The sequence below is a fragment of the Etheostoma cragini genome, chromosome 21, assembly GCF_013103735.1.
Source record: "Etheostoma cragini isolate CJK2018 chromosome 21, CSU_Ecrag_1.0, whole genome shotgun sequence".
In the NCBI taxonomy this organism is placed as follows: domain Eukaryota; kingdom Metazoa; phylum Chordata; class Actinopteri; order Perciformes; family Percidae; genus Etheostoma; species Etheostoma cragini.
The window spans coordinates 13,063,252-13,079,525 of record NC_048427.1 but is presented as its reverse complement, the minus strand read 5'-3'; the positions used below and the strand labels follow the sequence as shown (position 1 = coordinate 13,079,525).

The 16,274-nt window shown below is 46.0% G+C and overlaps 1 protein-coding gene across 2 annotated transcripts in view; it reads right to left on the bottom strand.

The window, feature by feature from the left end:
• Positions 1-16,274, bottom strand: part of bahcc1b (BAH domain and coiled-coil containing 1b) — a 56,364-nt gene that overhangs the window by 12,361 nt on the left and 27,729 nt on the right. Inside the window, exons 5-18 of one of the 2 annotated variants that reach the window (XM_034860181.1) lie at positions 15,446-16,274; positions 14,898-15,009; positions 14,131-14,324; positions 13,222-13,362; positions 11,968-12,158; positions 10,973-11,345; positions 9,096-10,019; positions 6,180-6,346; positions 5,508-5,644; positions 5,119-5,223; positions 2,382-2,460; positions 2,037-2,223; positions 1,573-1,740; positions 443-610 (exon numbers count right to left, since the gene is read on the bottom strand). The exon at positions 15,446-16,274 is cut by the window's right edge and continues 1,205 nt beyond it. In XM_034860181.1, the coding sequence (XP_034716072.1) occupies positions 443-610; positions 1,573-1,740; positions 2,037-2,223; positions 2,382-2,460; positions 5,119-5,223; positions 5,508-5,644; positions 6,180-6,346; positions 9,096-10,019; positions 10,973-11,345; positions 11,968-12,158; positions 13,222-13,362; positions 14,131-14,324; positions 14,898-15,009; positions 15,446-16,274 (3,775 nt within the window). The remainder of the gene's footprint in view (positions 1-442; positions 611-1,572; positions 1,741-2,036; positions 2,224-2,381; positions 2,461-5,118; positions 5,224-5,507; positions 5,645-6,179; positions 6,347-9,095; positions 10,020-10,972; positions 11,346-11,967; positions 12,159-13,221; positions 13,363-14,130; positions 14,325-14,897; positions 15,010-15,445) is intronic. The other variant, XM_034860183.1, reaches the window with a different exon arrangement.

Sequence of the window (16,274 nt, the reverse complement as noted above, 5' to 3'; positions counted from 1 at the left end):
AGGGTGAAGGGGACATCATTAGAACTTAGTGTTGGTGACTAAAACATCAATATCTATCTAATATCAGATTAGATATAGTCAAAGATGTTGTCTATGGGAAGAAGGTTTCTCTTTTCTTGGGGGCCACAAAACACATCTGACACAATTCTCTGATCACATTAGATGGGTCTACATGAAGTAATGAACAAAGACTTCCTGTAATTGCTTGGCCATCATATTAATTATCACTAACAGTTATATTTAAGAATAAAGCTAGTTGGTTGGGTGAAACCTAAAATCAGCCTTGTTTTTAGCTGCACTGCCATAAATTTCCAAATTTGTTTTACTTTTCAAAACTAAAACAGACAAAGATTTCATTAAACCCTAACAAAATCATGTTATATGCTTCACTTCAAGTCAAAAAGTGAAAGTCACAGAGTTACAGGGTGACAGCAGGTCTCACCGGGAGGCCCTAGTGTCTTACTCCTGGCTTTCTGGTTTGCTTGGAGCTTGAAGGACTGCGATGAAAAAGGGACAATCCCGGCAGGGTTTGCAGGAGCTTCTTTGGAGGATGAGCTAATCTTGATGTCACCGGCTCCACCTTCGCTCTCGTAGCTGCCTTCCTCCTCCTCTGTGGAATCACAACATCATGTATTGACATGAAGCTTTCAATATTCCTCTAGCATCCATAGTTCAGTTGAAAATGCACGCAATTACAAAAGTCGTACGAGCTGAATTTTTGCCATTGATTGATGGTGAATGTTTGATCAAACTTTTCTAGGGGGGGTTTTAGGTGGGGTATTTTGTTACATATTAACTCCAAGCTGCACTAACTGCTAACTAATGCGCAGCTTGGAGTTAACTGCAGTGACAGGAAGCAAATGTTGACATACACATGGACATATGCAGCGCACACACAAACTGGGATACACACAAATTGTTATTGGCAGCTGTGTGTGTCGCTGACTGAGGGGGTCGTGTCGGGTGTCGACACATCTCTGACACACTTGTCACTTACATGGCGTTCTCGTCAACACTGTGCCTCGGTCACCACACAAACACTGACGCACTGGCATAAACATTCAACAACTACGTCTCTTTGCCATCAAGGCCACAAGGTCAGTCAGTCATTTTAGCATTTTCCTTAAGTTTTGTTACTTTTATATCAAACCGTCCTCTCCTATGAGGAATTTTCTTAAAAGTCACCAAGAGTGTGATGGTTTCTCCTCAACTGGAGCCTCTGAGGAGGGCATTTTCACAAGGTTGGGGAAGTGAGGACTAGAGAGTAAGACCGGAGGTGTGAGATTCTGAACGGGGCCAAAGTGAGCTCACGTTACCGTATAGCACTGAGGGCAGAAGTGGCTGTGTTGCGTGCCAGTGGCAAGTCGTTAACGGTTTTAACGGAGTGACAGACGAGCTGTGAAGTGAGAGTAGGGCCCCCTGATGACGGCAGACATCTCACTCTCAGACGCTTCACATGTTCATACACACACAAAATATCTTACCATGTCTGCTCTGTGTTCATTGAGCCATCAGCCAAATCAGCATTGTTTCTGACTCATACTTGTGTGTGTGACCTGCACTGTAACTCACCGTGCTCTGAGCTCTCGCTGTCACTCCTCTCCTCCCTGACTTCCTGTTTCTGGAAGATCCGGTGGTTCTTGTGGTGTGCTCTGTTTGTGTTGATGCCCATCAGCGCTTTGGGCTTACGACCCCTCTTCCTCTTCATAGTCTGACCAGCTGCCCAGTCCTGCTGCAGGTCTGATGGAAAAACAGGGGAGGGAGAGTTTAGTTTTAGGGTGCGACTAAATGGACAACAAGTGTCTATAGGTGTGTGTACATATATATATATATATATATATATATATATATATATATATATATATATACAGTATATACATATACAGTATATACTGTATATGTATGTATATATATATATATATATACAGTATATACATATACAGTATATACTGTATATGTATGTATATATATACAGTATATACATATACAGTATATATATGTATGTATATATACACACATGTTCCCTTTGCACCCACCTTTTCTTCCTTGTCTGCAGTGACTTTTGGAGGTGCCTTGCTCACCATGGGTCCCTCTGCAGTGCATCATGCCTGCCGACGGTGCACCACGCTGGGCCGCAGCCTTCTGCTTCAGCTGGGTCACCCGCCTGGCCAGCCTGGAGCTCAGGGCGCTGGGCCGACCTCTGTGCTTACAGCGAGCTTTCATCTGTACACAGGGAGTGGAAAAGCTTATTATTGACTCATTTCCTTCGGCTAATTGAAATATCCAGGAAAGGGAGAGAGAGAAAAACATTGGCAGCAGGAAGTGGTTGTCAGTGTGTGTGTATGGATGAATCAGAAGAGGCCACAGAGAGAGAGACCCACCTGTGCAGAGCTGAGGCTGTTAAAGCCGTGATTGGACATTTTCTTCCGGGCTTTTTCCTCTAGTAAATTCAGTCCGGCTCTGGAATCATAAAAACGCAGCAGGGATGCACTTAAACAACAATGTATCTTATATCAAACAGATCTCAGAATCAATCTGATCACACATTTCTTCCCTCTCAAGACTGCTTTTCTATGCCTCTCTGCTCTACTCGATCGGGTTCGTTCATTTTGTCACTCTCTCCCCCACTCTTCCGTGGTGAGAGACAGGCTCTGCCGACTGTCTGCGCAGTTTGACGGCAAACACAGAAATATTCAGCGGCCGTGCGAATTTGAAACTCTGCTGAATCACCACATGAAAGGATAAGAATTATCTGGTGTGAAGGAGAGTGGAGAAGAGACTGAGAGACAGAGGGAGGAGAATGATTGAGGGGGAAGGGAAAGAGACAGAGAGAGTCAGAGAGAGAGAGAGAGAGAGAGAGAGAGAGAGAGAGAGAGAGAGAGAGAGAGAGAGAGAGAGAGAGAGAGAGAGAGATGAAGCAGTCTCGGGGGAGTCTGTCCGTTGACCGGAGCTTCAGGGCTCGATCGATAAACACTAACCTCTATTGAACACTACTCCTCCCTTCCTCTCTCTGTCTCTCTCTCTCCCCCTCTCTCTTACTCTCTCTCTCTCTGTCTGTCATTCCTTCATTGTATACATGCTCTCTCACACCACAGGCAGCCAAGCACACACACACTCACACACTCTCTGTTAGCAGCTGGTGTCTGAGGCAGGTGAATCTTATATTCCCACAGAGGGGAGGTGTAGCTCTCAGCATCTCCGCTCCCAGGAGAGGAGAGGAGAGGAGGAAAGGAAAAGATCCTTCTATCTAAAAAAATATCCCCCCAACCCCCCCACCTTGACCTCTCTGAGCTTTAAGCTCCAAAGTTCGCATCATTTCACAGCCTCACCAATGGTATGATTAGTGTGAATCTACATTTTGCCAAAAATGTAATGAAGTTTTCATGGTTTGGATTAGGGCCCTTATGTACAGTTAAGAGAAATCTTAATACTGCAGCATTCAATGATATTTTAGACAGTAGTGTATTCCAGACTTTGTTGAAACAGACAAACTTGGCAGGCTTGCACAGAGCCCTGACCCCGACTCCATCCAACACCTTCGGGATGAATTGGAATGCTGTCTGTCGGTCAGGCCTCGAGGCGTCAGAATGCTTTAAACGCAGTGCTTTTCGGATCATTGAACAGCGGCTGAAACCACCTCCCCCTACACCTTTCAGAAGCTGGAATCGGTATCTGACAATTTCTGTAACTTTCTAAAACTGAGAATACGACAATAAGGCCCACTTTGTGCAGTGATTGGCCAGATGAGCAGAGGGGAGGAAGTAACCTTAATGTCTTTGAGTGTGCGCTGTTATCCATGTTTGAACGATTATCGTGTCTTGGTCCATTCTATGAAAGCAGCTTTTTATTTTTATTTCACCTTCAAAAGTGTGGCTTTTCAGAACTGCTATAAAACACTTTTGTCTTAAGATGTGTTTGGATGACACATTGTGTTTGTTTCAAGCATGCCCCGGCCTTTTCTGTCTGACAGAAGTGGCCAATCTCAGTAATGTCCCTGTGGCTGAAAGGGAACAAACTCTGGCAGGCGGGTTACTGATGAAAAGCCCACCAAAAGGGATGGAGGCTGTTAATAGCAGTATATTCATTTCTGTGGTTGGAAATTATGTGCTCAGATGTCCACATAATTTTGTCCATTTAGCGTACATGTGTACTAAGAGAGATCTAGAAACATTATCTCTCTATCTCTCACTCTCTCGCTGTTTCATTTCAACCCACAACTCTTTAGAGGAGTTGAAAGCGTAAACAAATGATACATTGCTTGGTAATAAGAACAGAAATGCTGCTCAGGCACGTAGCTGCCAGCGCTACCAATTAAACAAGTTGTGTGTGTGTGCGTGTGTGTGTGTGTGTGTGTGTGTGTGTGTGTGTGTGTATGTGTGTTTGTGTTGTAGCAGTACGTATGACTAAAGCCTTTCATTGTCACTTTCATTAGCGCTTTCTAATCATGGTAACCGTGACAAACCCTGAGTTTCTCTAATCATTTTATCAAGGCAAGGGGTTCCCATGCTAACAGAGGTGGGGCAGCATGAGAAAACACATTCATCATTATGTGTGTTGAACACTGGCTGTGTGTGCGCGCGAGTGTGTGTCTCCAGCAATGCGCAGGGATGTGTGTCAGCATGAAAGTGTGCGTGTTGAAGGTGTTGAATAATGTGTGGTTGTGTGTTGCAGCGGGCGGGGGTGGTGTCGAGTCGTTTATCACTGTAATAACTGTACATCGGGACTTTGTCCGGCTGTATTAATATATGCTCGAGGTTCACAGGGAATCAGGACATAATCAATGCAAGTGATAAATATGATTAAAAGTGATTAATGATGATTAATGAAGGTCTCATCTCCATTACCTTCTCTCATTTAAAATCACAACCAGCTCACAAATCCCATCACATAACACATTGTGTGTGTGCGTGTGTGTGTGAGGATGTGTGTGAGAGCAGCTCCTTCCAGTGCCCAATCAAGCAAATCATCAGCTATAGAGCATTTGAATCAATTCAGCTAAAGAAGAACTTCTTGAAAAATCAAGCGTGCCTTTCACTAGGAACACAAACAGAAATCAGGATGAATGAGCTGGGCTTGCCAATCACACTGATTATACTGACGCATTATCAGAGAACTGACCTGAGTCTTTTGGAGCTCTCTGCAGCAGCTGGGCCGGGGGTGGACTTGCGCTTGCGGGGGCGGCCGGGCCCTCGGCGGGCAGGGCTACGACATGTCTCCTCTTTCCTGCAGAGAGGAAGACAAGAACGAGGAGGAGAGTAAGAGAGAGAGAGAGAGAGAGAGAGAGAGAGAGAGAGAGCAAGAGATCAAATATGCAGCCCAGACAGCAGAAAAAAATCAGGAGGAAACGGCTACAGGTCAAACTGCATAAGGTAAGAGCAGGCAGCAAGTTTCTGATAAAACAGGTGGATGCAGCATGACAGCAGATACGTGAATGGTGAAATGCATGGCTCAATATAGACAAAAAAAGTGTGTGTTTGTGTGTGTGAGTGTGTGTTGTCTCTGCTCACTGGTGGTCGTGTTTCCTCTGTAGCTTGGCCAGTTCTCTCTGTTTCTCTTTGTAGCGGCGCTGTAGCTCAGCCAGCTGGACACGCATGGCCAGCTCCTCCCCTCCCATCGTCTCCATGGAGCCCTTCACTGGGCCCACCTGACACGCACACACACACACACACACACACACACACACACACACACACACACACACACACACACACACACACACACACACACACACACACACACACACACACACACACACACACACAAACACAAAGTAGGGGGATTTCAATGCTGAACACAAACTGAGTTCATCAGTCATTGGATATGTGAAGTATAGCCAGCTTGTGTTTTGGCAGCTTGATGATTGGATGGATTTTTCTGTAACTAGAAGTTTGGTCACTTTGGTTTAGATATGTGGGACATTTCTGCTAAAAAAATTAATGAGATTAATTGTTTAAATTAACAACAAATCTATTAAATATAGATTTTCTGTAGCCAGCTTTATTTCTGGGACTTTATTCAAGATCATTTTGATCCACCCCACATTAGGTGTCCATATAGTCTCAAATCAGTTTCACTGATTTTGGAACTGGTAAAACATTTCTGCACAAAATGTAACCATAGAAAAATCTAAATCTTATTCCACTCCAAACACACAAAATACACATTCAGTTAAGCCTCACCGGCTCGTGGCGAGGCGTCCAGCTGCACTTCCTGCGCAGGTTGAGCCTCTTCCTGATTGGACACTGGTGGTCTGCCCCCACACCCACAACCCCTCCCCCCATCTCCAGGGCACGGGCGGCCGCCAGCGTCGCCAGACTGTGGAGGTCAAAGGTCAGCATGTCCTCACCTGCACGGAGACGGATTGTTTCGGTTAAGATTGGTATATCACATAGCGGCTGACACAGCGTTATAAAACAGGCTGTGCGCTGAATGGATTTATTTCCAAGAACGATGCCTTGAAAAGTGGTGATATTTATGATATTAGCTGTGAAGTTTATTTGTTGTATACTGGTGTTCCTGCTTAATCATACACACACACACACACACACACACACACACACACACGTGTGGGAGGAACAATCACTACATCTGTCACTGTCATTAAAACTCTGTCATTGTCACAGCACCAGCAGATGAAACAGAATATTCATGAGACAGACCACACACACATCTATGGAAACAAAACACACTCATTCTGAACACACATGAGCACCTACAACATTTTTCGCTGAGCTGCGCAGGCATAGGCAACCTGCATGAGTGTGTGAGGAAGATTTGGAGAGAAGGTGAACGATGGCAGGAGAAAGGAGAAGGAGAGGTACAATGAGTGCAGTGAAAAGCAGGGAGGGGAGTAAAGTGGAGGAGAAGCAATAAGAGGCAAATTGTTTATTGAGCTATCTATTTATTCTCCTACATCTCCTCATTAGGGACATGGACAGAATCCAATTTCCCTTTTCGAGGAGAGGAGAGGAGAGGAGAGGAGAGGAAAGGAGAGGAGAGGAGAGGTTCACAGAGGATCACTGTCAGTCTGTGCACTGGAGCTACAAGGCTCATTCACTGACATCTGACGTTATTAAAAACCTGTGTGTTAGTGGGAGATGGAGAGAAATGCGGTAAACAGAGGAGAGAGTAGAGGTCAAGAAAGAATTATGGAGTCTTCATCTTGAAGTAGGATTTTCTTTTCAAAATGAGAGCGCGAACAAAGGAACAAACGCATGCGAGAACGACAGGTAACTCCTCAGAGAGAGAGAGAGAGAGAGAGAGAGAGAGAGAGAGAGAGAGTGAGAAAGAAAAGAACTAAGAGATGGGGCTTTGTCCTGTCCTGGTTCGCAGAGGTCAATGCCATCTCATCTGTCAGACCTCTGAGCCAATGGCTTGCTCAGATTACCCTGACAGGATGACATCACCGCTGACATCACCATGCCTTGTTTAGTATCCTGGAGGATGGCCACAATCAATAGATAGCTTCTGCCCACAGTATAACACACACACACACACACACACACACACGCACACACAAACACACACTAATAACACCATACTATGCCCCTAAAGGGAGTGAAGGGTGTAATAAGAGGCAGCCCAGAGGATTTCAGAGGGTGAAACAAAAACAGTGGAGGAAAATTAAAAACCATTACAGTTGATATGGGCCTAGTTATCATTAGAGGCCATTAAGAAAGTTTATTGAGCTGAAATTTCAATATAAAGGAAATCTGAAGGAATAGAAAGAGACTATGACGCAAACAGCTCCTCTGCCTATGTAGAAGCAAAGTTGCTAATTTACACTGGAGGGGAGAGTATCTCTTGATTCCTTAATCTGTAATTGCAATCTCCAGCAAATGGCTGAGATATCCTTCCGCGTCAAGGAGCGGCATAAATGCATCAGTCTGGGATCGGTTTCATCTCCCAAACACATTCAGGATGACAAAAAACGCCATGAGCGGTATTAATAACATTCCATGCAGCGAGGACGGAGCGGGTTTTAAATAAATGTTTTGCAATTTGGGAAACGTTTTCCACGCCACGACAGGACTTATTGATTTCACACCTATTCCACATGCCAAGCACGTGCACTTACATGTAAATAAATGCACGCTCACACACTCTGAATCTCGCACACGCACGTGCACAGACGGCTGCAGAGCGACTTATGATTTTTACACTTATTAATTCTGTCGACAAGGCTCGCAGAGGCAGGATTTACACACAAGATTACATTGGTTTAATAAAAAAGAAAAGAAGAAGAAGCAGGTGGGGGGAGGCGGAGGAGGGCAGGAAGGAGGAGAGGAGGGAGGAGGGGGGGGGGGGGGCTGCAGCCTGGTGGAGAGACACATAGAGCAGGGATTCATCTGGGATTACTTAACAGTTTACACACACACACACACACACACACACACACACCGTCGTGCAAGTACACTCACAAATACGGTAAAACCTACACACCCAGATGCTGGCATAAATAATAACACTTTCTCTCAGAGGGATGAGAGGAAAATAGGAGCGCTTACAGGAGAAGCGTTTTAAAGGAAAGGATCTAATTAGCAAAGCAAGACGCCAGAGCCTGAGGGACACACTGGGCTGAGCGCGTGTAAGTGTGTGTCCTGGCCTGTGTCTAAAGCATGGCTTGTTTGTCCATCACACACACACACACTCACACACACACAAACACACACACACACCCCAGAGGGAAGAATGGCACACAGAATCCAAGTTGTGAAAGGAAGCAGGACAGTTAGTGGGAAATATGTGTGTGTGTTTGTGTGTGTGTGTGTGTGTGTGTGTGTGTGTGTGTGTGTGTGTGCGCGTGTGTGTGTGTGTGTGTGTGTGTGTGTATGCATGCAGGCAAGAAAGAAGTGGGATACATTGTTCTCTCTTTTTTTTTTGCATATTGGTCATTTTTACTGCAAAAAGATACTGTTAATTGTACACAGGGTGTATTAAAATGATACACCAAACCATTGGGGGACTACACTTTTGTTTTTTGTTCCACAGGCATTTCATAAACTTTTAAAGGTTTTGAAAAAGGCAAATGATGCCAGATATGTAAAAGAGGTGTGAAGGCCACAAAAGAGCAATGCAATTTCAAATGAACTCACCCTCTGAGTCTTTCTCTTTGCTCTCCCTGCTTCTCTGCTGGATCTCCAGCTCGGCAAGTTCTCCCAGTATCTCCATGCCGTGGTGTGGTGGGGGGTTCGGGGCCTGGACAGCAAGTTCTGGTGGGTACAAGGCATCTCTGGTGGCGCACAGAGCCGCTGCGATCAGGAGCTCCAGGCTCCACATGTAAGCCCCTTGAAGCTGGGCTGCTGTGCTCGCTGTGGCAAGGAGGACGGGGTCAGAGGATGGGGAAGGAGGAGGAGAGTTACACTTTAGTTTCGCAGAGTCCTCCCCTGGACTCGTTCCACTCCCCTTCTCTTCCTCCTCATCCTCAACCACCTCTACATTCTCTCCATCTTTGTCCCCATCATCCTCTGCCTCCTGCTTCTCCTCCTCTCCAAACACAGAGTAAGTACATTCTGTTGGTTCAGGCCTCATTTTCTGTCCCTCATCCTCCTCCATGTCCTCTTTTCCACATTCCATACCATCCTCCTGCTCTTTGGATAGTTGGGGCTCCCCCAGGTCAGCCTTCTGGCCCGGGCAACCCAGAGAGAGCTCTAGTTTTAGTGCTTTGCCTGTGGCTGTGGCCGGGCAGGCTGGATCTGGGACCAAAGCGAGTGAAGGCCATGGCAGCAATCCAGAAATCGTGTTCTCGGGTTCGGTGCATTCTTTGGCTTCCACCCTCCTTTCTTCCTCCTCCTTTGCAACTCCACTCTGGGATTCCACCACTTCGCAGTCTCTCGCATCCTCTGCTTCCTTTCTCTCCTGTTCTTTGGTGACGCGACATGGATGCGGGAGGGACTTAGAGTCTGGCTGTGCTGGCTCTGCCTCAACTGTGGCTTGTTCAGCCAATCGAGCTTCAGGGGGTGACGGTCCGGCCTTGTAACCCATGGTGATCGGAGGGTAGGTGTAAACAGGTGGTAGGTCTGGAGGAAAGATCAGAAAGCAAAGGTGAAATAGGTCTTTGACATAAAATTGTTTTAATGTGCTGACAAACTGTACATAACATTTACAAGCATCTAAAAATACAAATTCAGTCAGGCCCTTTCCCCTGAATTCATATCAATTCTTTGCCGGCAGACAGGATGATGCATGTGATTACAATTGGAATAATATACTGAAAGCAGGGTGCAGACAGGGGAGTGTGTGTGCTCATGTGTACAGTAGTTTATATTATATGTACTGTATGTGTGTGTGTGTGTGTGTGAGTGAGTGTATAGATCTATGTAGGATATTGATGACACCCTGCCGTTTTCAGCCCCGGCCCTGTCACCCCTGCTTGCTTATTATTGATGGTATCCCTCCGCCTCCTGACAACACAGCTAGATGAATGCATACCCTTCCGCCTGTACTTCTCAAGGACCCTTGAAGGATAAGGAGGGCCTGTCTGCGAAGATTTCACTGACCTTCCTTGTGTGACACACATGCCAGCTCAGACACGCACATGTGCACGCTGGCAGGTCACACATACACACTGAGTAACCATATGCTTTCTTTGACCTTAATGGCTGACATGCCCGCTGTCCCTCTTTAGCTTTCACAGAAAGAAAAAAATTCCACACACACACACACACACACACACACACACACACACACATACACACACAAGGACACAACGGGCAAGGGATCAGCCATGCTTCAAACAATTTCTGCAAAATCAAAAGAATACCATGCTTCAAAGACCGGTGCTACATCTCTGCAGCAGCACTCTTCGTCGCTCTCTCCCTCATTTTTTACTCTCGCTATCTCTGTGTCGTTGCCTTGTCTCTCACTCTCTATTCGCTGTCTTTATTTTTGTTATCTCACTGTCCGAATAAGGTTATTCTTTAAATTCAGACACATCATTCGTTGACCATCCTACAGACTTCTCTACACTCACCTGGCTCTAGGGATTGTGGGTAGTCCTGAGGTGGCTGTCCCTCTCCTCTGTCACTGCCCCTCTCCAATCCCTTAGAGAGGTGTGAGGGAGCAGGACTGAGTGCTGGGGAGCGGGGTGCCGCCGCAGCTGGGCTCGGTGCAGGCGTCAGAGGGTTTGGCGGGTGAGGTCGCCTGGACGGGGAGTGGTAGCAGGGGGACTGGCGGCTGCTGGGACACATTCCCGGAGACGGCGTGGGCGTCTTGGGTGGAGGAGGGGTGTGGGAGAAGGTTTTGGCCACATGAGAGGAGGTGTTGGACAAAGAGGAGGGAGTTCTGGATGCAGATGATTCGTGAGGAGAGTCCTCTATGGTGATAGCATGCTCCTCGTGTTTTCTCTGTGGAAGAGGATTATAGTCCTCAAAATATTATCTTAAATACATATTTCATTTTAATTAAAACATTTCAACCATAGCAATTAAACCAATTATCTAAAGTCATCTAAAAATGTCATCTTTCTTAATGTATGATATGTCCAAACATAAAGCCATTTTCTTAAAATAAATAGTACAAGGGGTAGTTCAACACAATAAATAAATAAACAGAAAAGCCTTGAAAAAGAAGTCAGTGTCAGCCACGCTGTTTGATTGCCAAATTATCTGGCAATGTGAGAGTGCAAAAGCACCACGCCAACTTTATCAATGAAACCTTTTGCCAAAGTCATTGGCTTAAATAATTATTGCCCAGTGTGACGTTGCATATGCTTTTCCTTTAGTGTTGAGAAAGTGTTGAGATTGATCTGGGAGATCAAACAATCTATATCAAACAAATGATGAGCAGAGCTGTATCTTAGTCCTGACTTCTCAAATTAGGAAGATAACATTGGCTTGAGTTAAACTATTCCCACATTTCTTTATTCTCATTTGGCAAATGTTTCATAATATGTCAACAGGATTTCACAGGTTTAAACTCAAATGTAACCTCTCTCCAAATGTGTGTGGGCTGTGTTAGTTTTAGTACCTGTCCTAAGGAGTGGCGCTGCATGTGCTCCATGGCTCGCTGTTGCTGGTGGTGGTGCTGATGCTGCAGGGCGTACAGCTCCTGTTGCTGTAGGAATGACGAGCGGGAGTAGACAGGGTGATGCTGCAGGTGAGAAGGAGGGCCTCTGCCTCCGTACACAGAGGACCACAGACCTGACTGCTCCAGAACGTCTGGAGTAGGAAACGAAAAAGAATGTTTAGCATTTTGTTTGACTTGAATTGTAAAAAAATTGGTACAAAAGAAGAAGAAAGTCAGATACAGTCTTGAACTGCTCTTTTGAAAATGTGGAATTGCAGAGGAGCTCGGCCACCTTAACTAAAGACGTAATGACTGTGACCTGTATGAGCTGAATGTTGGCCTTAGACACACTCAGTGAATCCATGCTTCACCTTCTCCATTCACCTACTCTTTCTATTTCTAATGATGGTGTTTCTCTATTCAGGGAAACACTTTTTTTTCAAAGCTCTACCCTGGGCACACATGAATTCAGATGCACACACACACGTGTACACACACACACACACACACACACACACACACCTCCTTGGCTGCTTTGTCGCTGGGAACCTTTGTTCTGTGAGATTAGCCTGAGTGGGCTAATGTTTCCCAGGGGAAGGGTTCAGTGGATGCACTTCCCCTCTCTGCAGGAACTCCCACGGAGCGAAGCAAGGGAGGCGGGAGATAATTAAATTTCACAGCCTGTTTGCAAAGCAGCGTTGTCGCACACGTACACACACACACAAACCCAAACGCACACGCTTTTTCTCTCTCTAGGAATGGCTGAGAAACACAACCCTTAACACTGAGCAATGTCTCATGTTATTCCAGAAATGAGCACTACTAACTTTGGATGTCCACATACACACATGCCCAGTGCTCCACCACAAAAAAGATGAACGCCAGTTAAAATGGTTTGCATAATGCCAGGCACATGCAGGAGTAGGGCAACGGAATAGCTGCTCCCATTAACGAAGCTATAAAACATGGTCCCACTGACAGAGGGACTTAGTTGAGCATTATATTATGATTACCCAATGATACTAAAGCTCTGGGAGAGAAATGGCAGTGGCTCTGATGGTACAAATGGAGAGAAGGAGGGAAGTAGGGGGCTGTAAGTACGGGTAGACAACACTGTAGATAGGCTCTGCTGGTGTGTGTGTGTGTGTGTGTGTGTGTGTGTGTGTGTGTGTGTGTGTGTGTGTGTGTGCTGTTATAAAAGGAGTCTTAGCGTACCGAGGTGATGATGAGGCCCAGGTTCTGAAGGAAGAACAACCAGTGGGGAGTTGGGGTCTTGGGTGAGCGATCCCAAGACTGGCTGCAGAGAGCTGGGCAGACCTGGCGGAAAGCCAGGGCTCATTCCCACGTGGCTCAGACCTGGAACGACACACACAACACAGTCAAATGAGGGCAACATTTAAATACCTATTTTAATACTCCAAATAGATTGTGGCGTGCGTTAAGTGATAATCTTGGGACACTCTCAACCAGGGCTGGGTGGGTTCCAAAAATGTCAATACCGATACCAATATCAATATCAATACCGTGACTCCGATACCGGCTTTTTTCAATACCAATTTTATAACACAAAAATAAATTACAACATTACACATTGCGGCAAAAACATTTTGAAATTATTTTTAACTTTTCAAGCTTTATGAGCCCAGTCTCTGTACATAAAGTAGAGTTTTTCCTGAATGCTTCTACGGCGAGTAATGTTAGATAGCCAATCACCAGCGTTGCTAGACATTGGTAGAAGCATGCTTATTGGCTCGAAAACGCTCATGAGATAATATCATTAGGTATTGAAATTGGGTATTGTATAAGGAAGCATTTTTTCGAAATTTTATACTTTAGAGGCCGAATTTGGTCGGTGCCTAAAAAGTATCAAATTCAGTACCCAGCCCTACTGTCAACAGAATGACCATAAAATGCCTCCTGAGAATGAAAGTACTCCTGCTCTTCTATGTCTGAAGTTGGCTTTGTTCTCTACATTTGATTTACCGTGTCACCATGGTTGAATAAATGAAAGACAAAAAACATTTTCATCTTCAAATGGAGAGCATTTACGGACCATGTTCTACGCATGAAGTAAAACCACACTGGCCGTAAAACTGTCATGCGCTGCTTCTCTGCTCTACTCACTGTATGAATGCCCCATCCAGAGGGAGGGACTTCCTGTCCTTTGCATCCAGTGGTGGTGAGCCGGGTGAGCATGTGCAGCAGGGTCAGCCCCTAACCTACTGGCCCCGCCGGGAACCAAGAGGTGAGAGGTCAGGTCACCGTGGCAACTACTGGAAGGGTGGATCCTGGCAAACTCCACACGATCCTTGTTTTCCCTGTCATGGCGGTATGTGGGGTATGTTGATTATCCCTGTTATTGTCACCACCATCATCATCATCATCATCATCATCATTATGATCATTATCTTCATCCTTGTCATCTTCATTACCACTACTACCATTATAATCATCAAGAAAAGGAAATGTGACGGCAACAGGAACAGCCATCATTTTGTGCCCAGTCTATGGGTTGTCATTATATGTTTTCTTCCCTCAATATGACTACATAATAAGAGCCTGATACTTCAGAGACATCAGTATTAGTCCCCGTAACATTAATGCACCCCATCTCATCTTAGAGAGAAAGAGAGAAAGAGCAAGAGAGAGAGAGAGGGTGAGGGGGTACAGAAATACCACATCAAAGGGTGAGAAGAGTAAATGGAGTGAGGGGATATGAAAAAAGAGAACCAGAGCCTCAGACTAGGAGAGAGAAGCCAAGAGAATAAAAGAACTGCAGCTTATCAGATGAGAGGAAAAATGAATAGATGCTGCCGTGTGCATGTGTGTGCGTGTGAGTGTGTGTCTGAGTGCGTTCGTATATGTGTTGGGGTTTGTGAGTTTAAGTGTACCTAATGATCATTTCTCTGTCTCTGTCCAGGTGATGAAGGCTGATCTGCTCCTCGGACATCCTCTTCCTCTCCTCTGCCTCCCGACCAAGAGGATATGCAGGGCGTGACACCCCTGCGTTGTAAATAAAATCAAAGTAACATGCTTACAGCAACTGTCATCAAAAATATAAGATTACAATGTTTCAAACACGCTTACATCTGAAAACACAAAGCGCTGAGGCCATTCAAAAGGAAAAGTCTACTCGCAAATACTTGTACGAATGATGTCATAGTGTTCTGTTCATTCTATGCAAGAAAATGTACCTTTTCTTGCATTACTTCTAGGCCTCACATGTTTCTATGACAAAAAGTGATGTTCTATAATTCCTCGGGTGGAGCTTGACAACCATTTTCCATGCAGAAATCAGTGTTTCACTCTTTACAGTGAGTTTCTCCACATCGACAGCTGTTTTCATGTTTAATCATGGATTTTTTTTCCCATAATGCAGCCTACAGCAAGAAATACCATTAATTGACGTTTGGCACAAGGAGCATTAATGATGTCTGACCTTTCATGCTGGGCAGCACCCTGCCCTGTCTGCTGTGTCCTGGGGGGTTGTCTGGGGAACGATGGGGAGGCCTGGCTACCGCAACTGCAATACCCACCGGGGGCTGTCGCACCTCCCCCTCACCCGCCTCCCCCGCCTCCTTCCCACCTCTGTCTCCCCTCTCTCCCTCGTTAGTGGAGCCCCGGCGAGGGGGAAGCGATTGTTTGGGAGGGTCTTGCAGGGAGGCGTTGCTTTTAGCTCCACCTTTGTCTCCCTTCTCTGATCTCTCTCCACTCTGCTTGAGGCAGCCCAGACCTCCAAAGGGGCCCCGCTGTGGCAGAAGCAAAGGTTGCTGGGAGCTGTAGTTCATTAGGTTTTTTATGGCACTGCCCTCCCCCTCAGTGTTGTGCGATGAGGAGCGGGATAAAGATGGAGGCGGTTGAGAATGGGGCTGGTTGTGGTCACTGTTTGAAACTCTGGTGCTGAGACCTCTAACTTCATTGTTACCAACAGATGCATGATGGGATCCTTTTCTCTGATCCTCTTGGTAGCCCACTCGAGCCCCCCAGGAAGCTGCTGTATGACCTCCGTCTCTTCCCCTCTCTTCTGTACTCGCTCCATGGCTGCTGTGCTGCTGGTGCCGTATCCTTGCAACCTTTTGTCCCTCCCTCTGAGATGTTGCCCCTTGCCCTACCCTCCCATCAGGATGAAGACCTGAGTGGGAACAGTCCCTGAAGGGAGGAGTGCTGGTGTCGGGGACATTCTTGGGTGTGCCCTGTCCAGCACCAGGGTGTGTCCCCTGGGCCTCTAGTGGGAGTGAGGGCCGGTATACATCGTCCACAACCTCTAC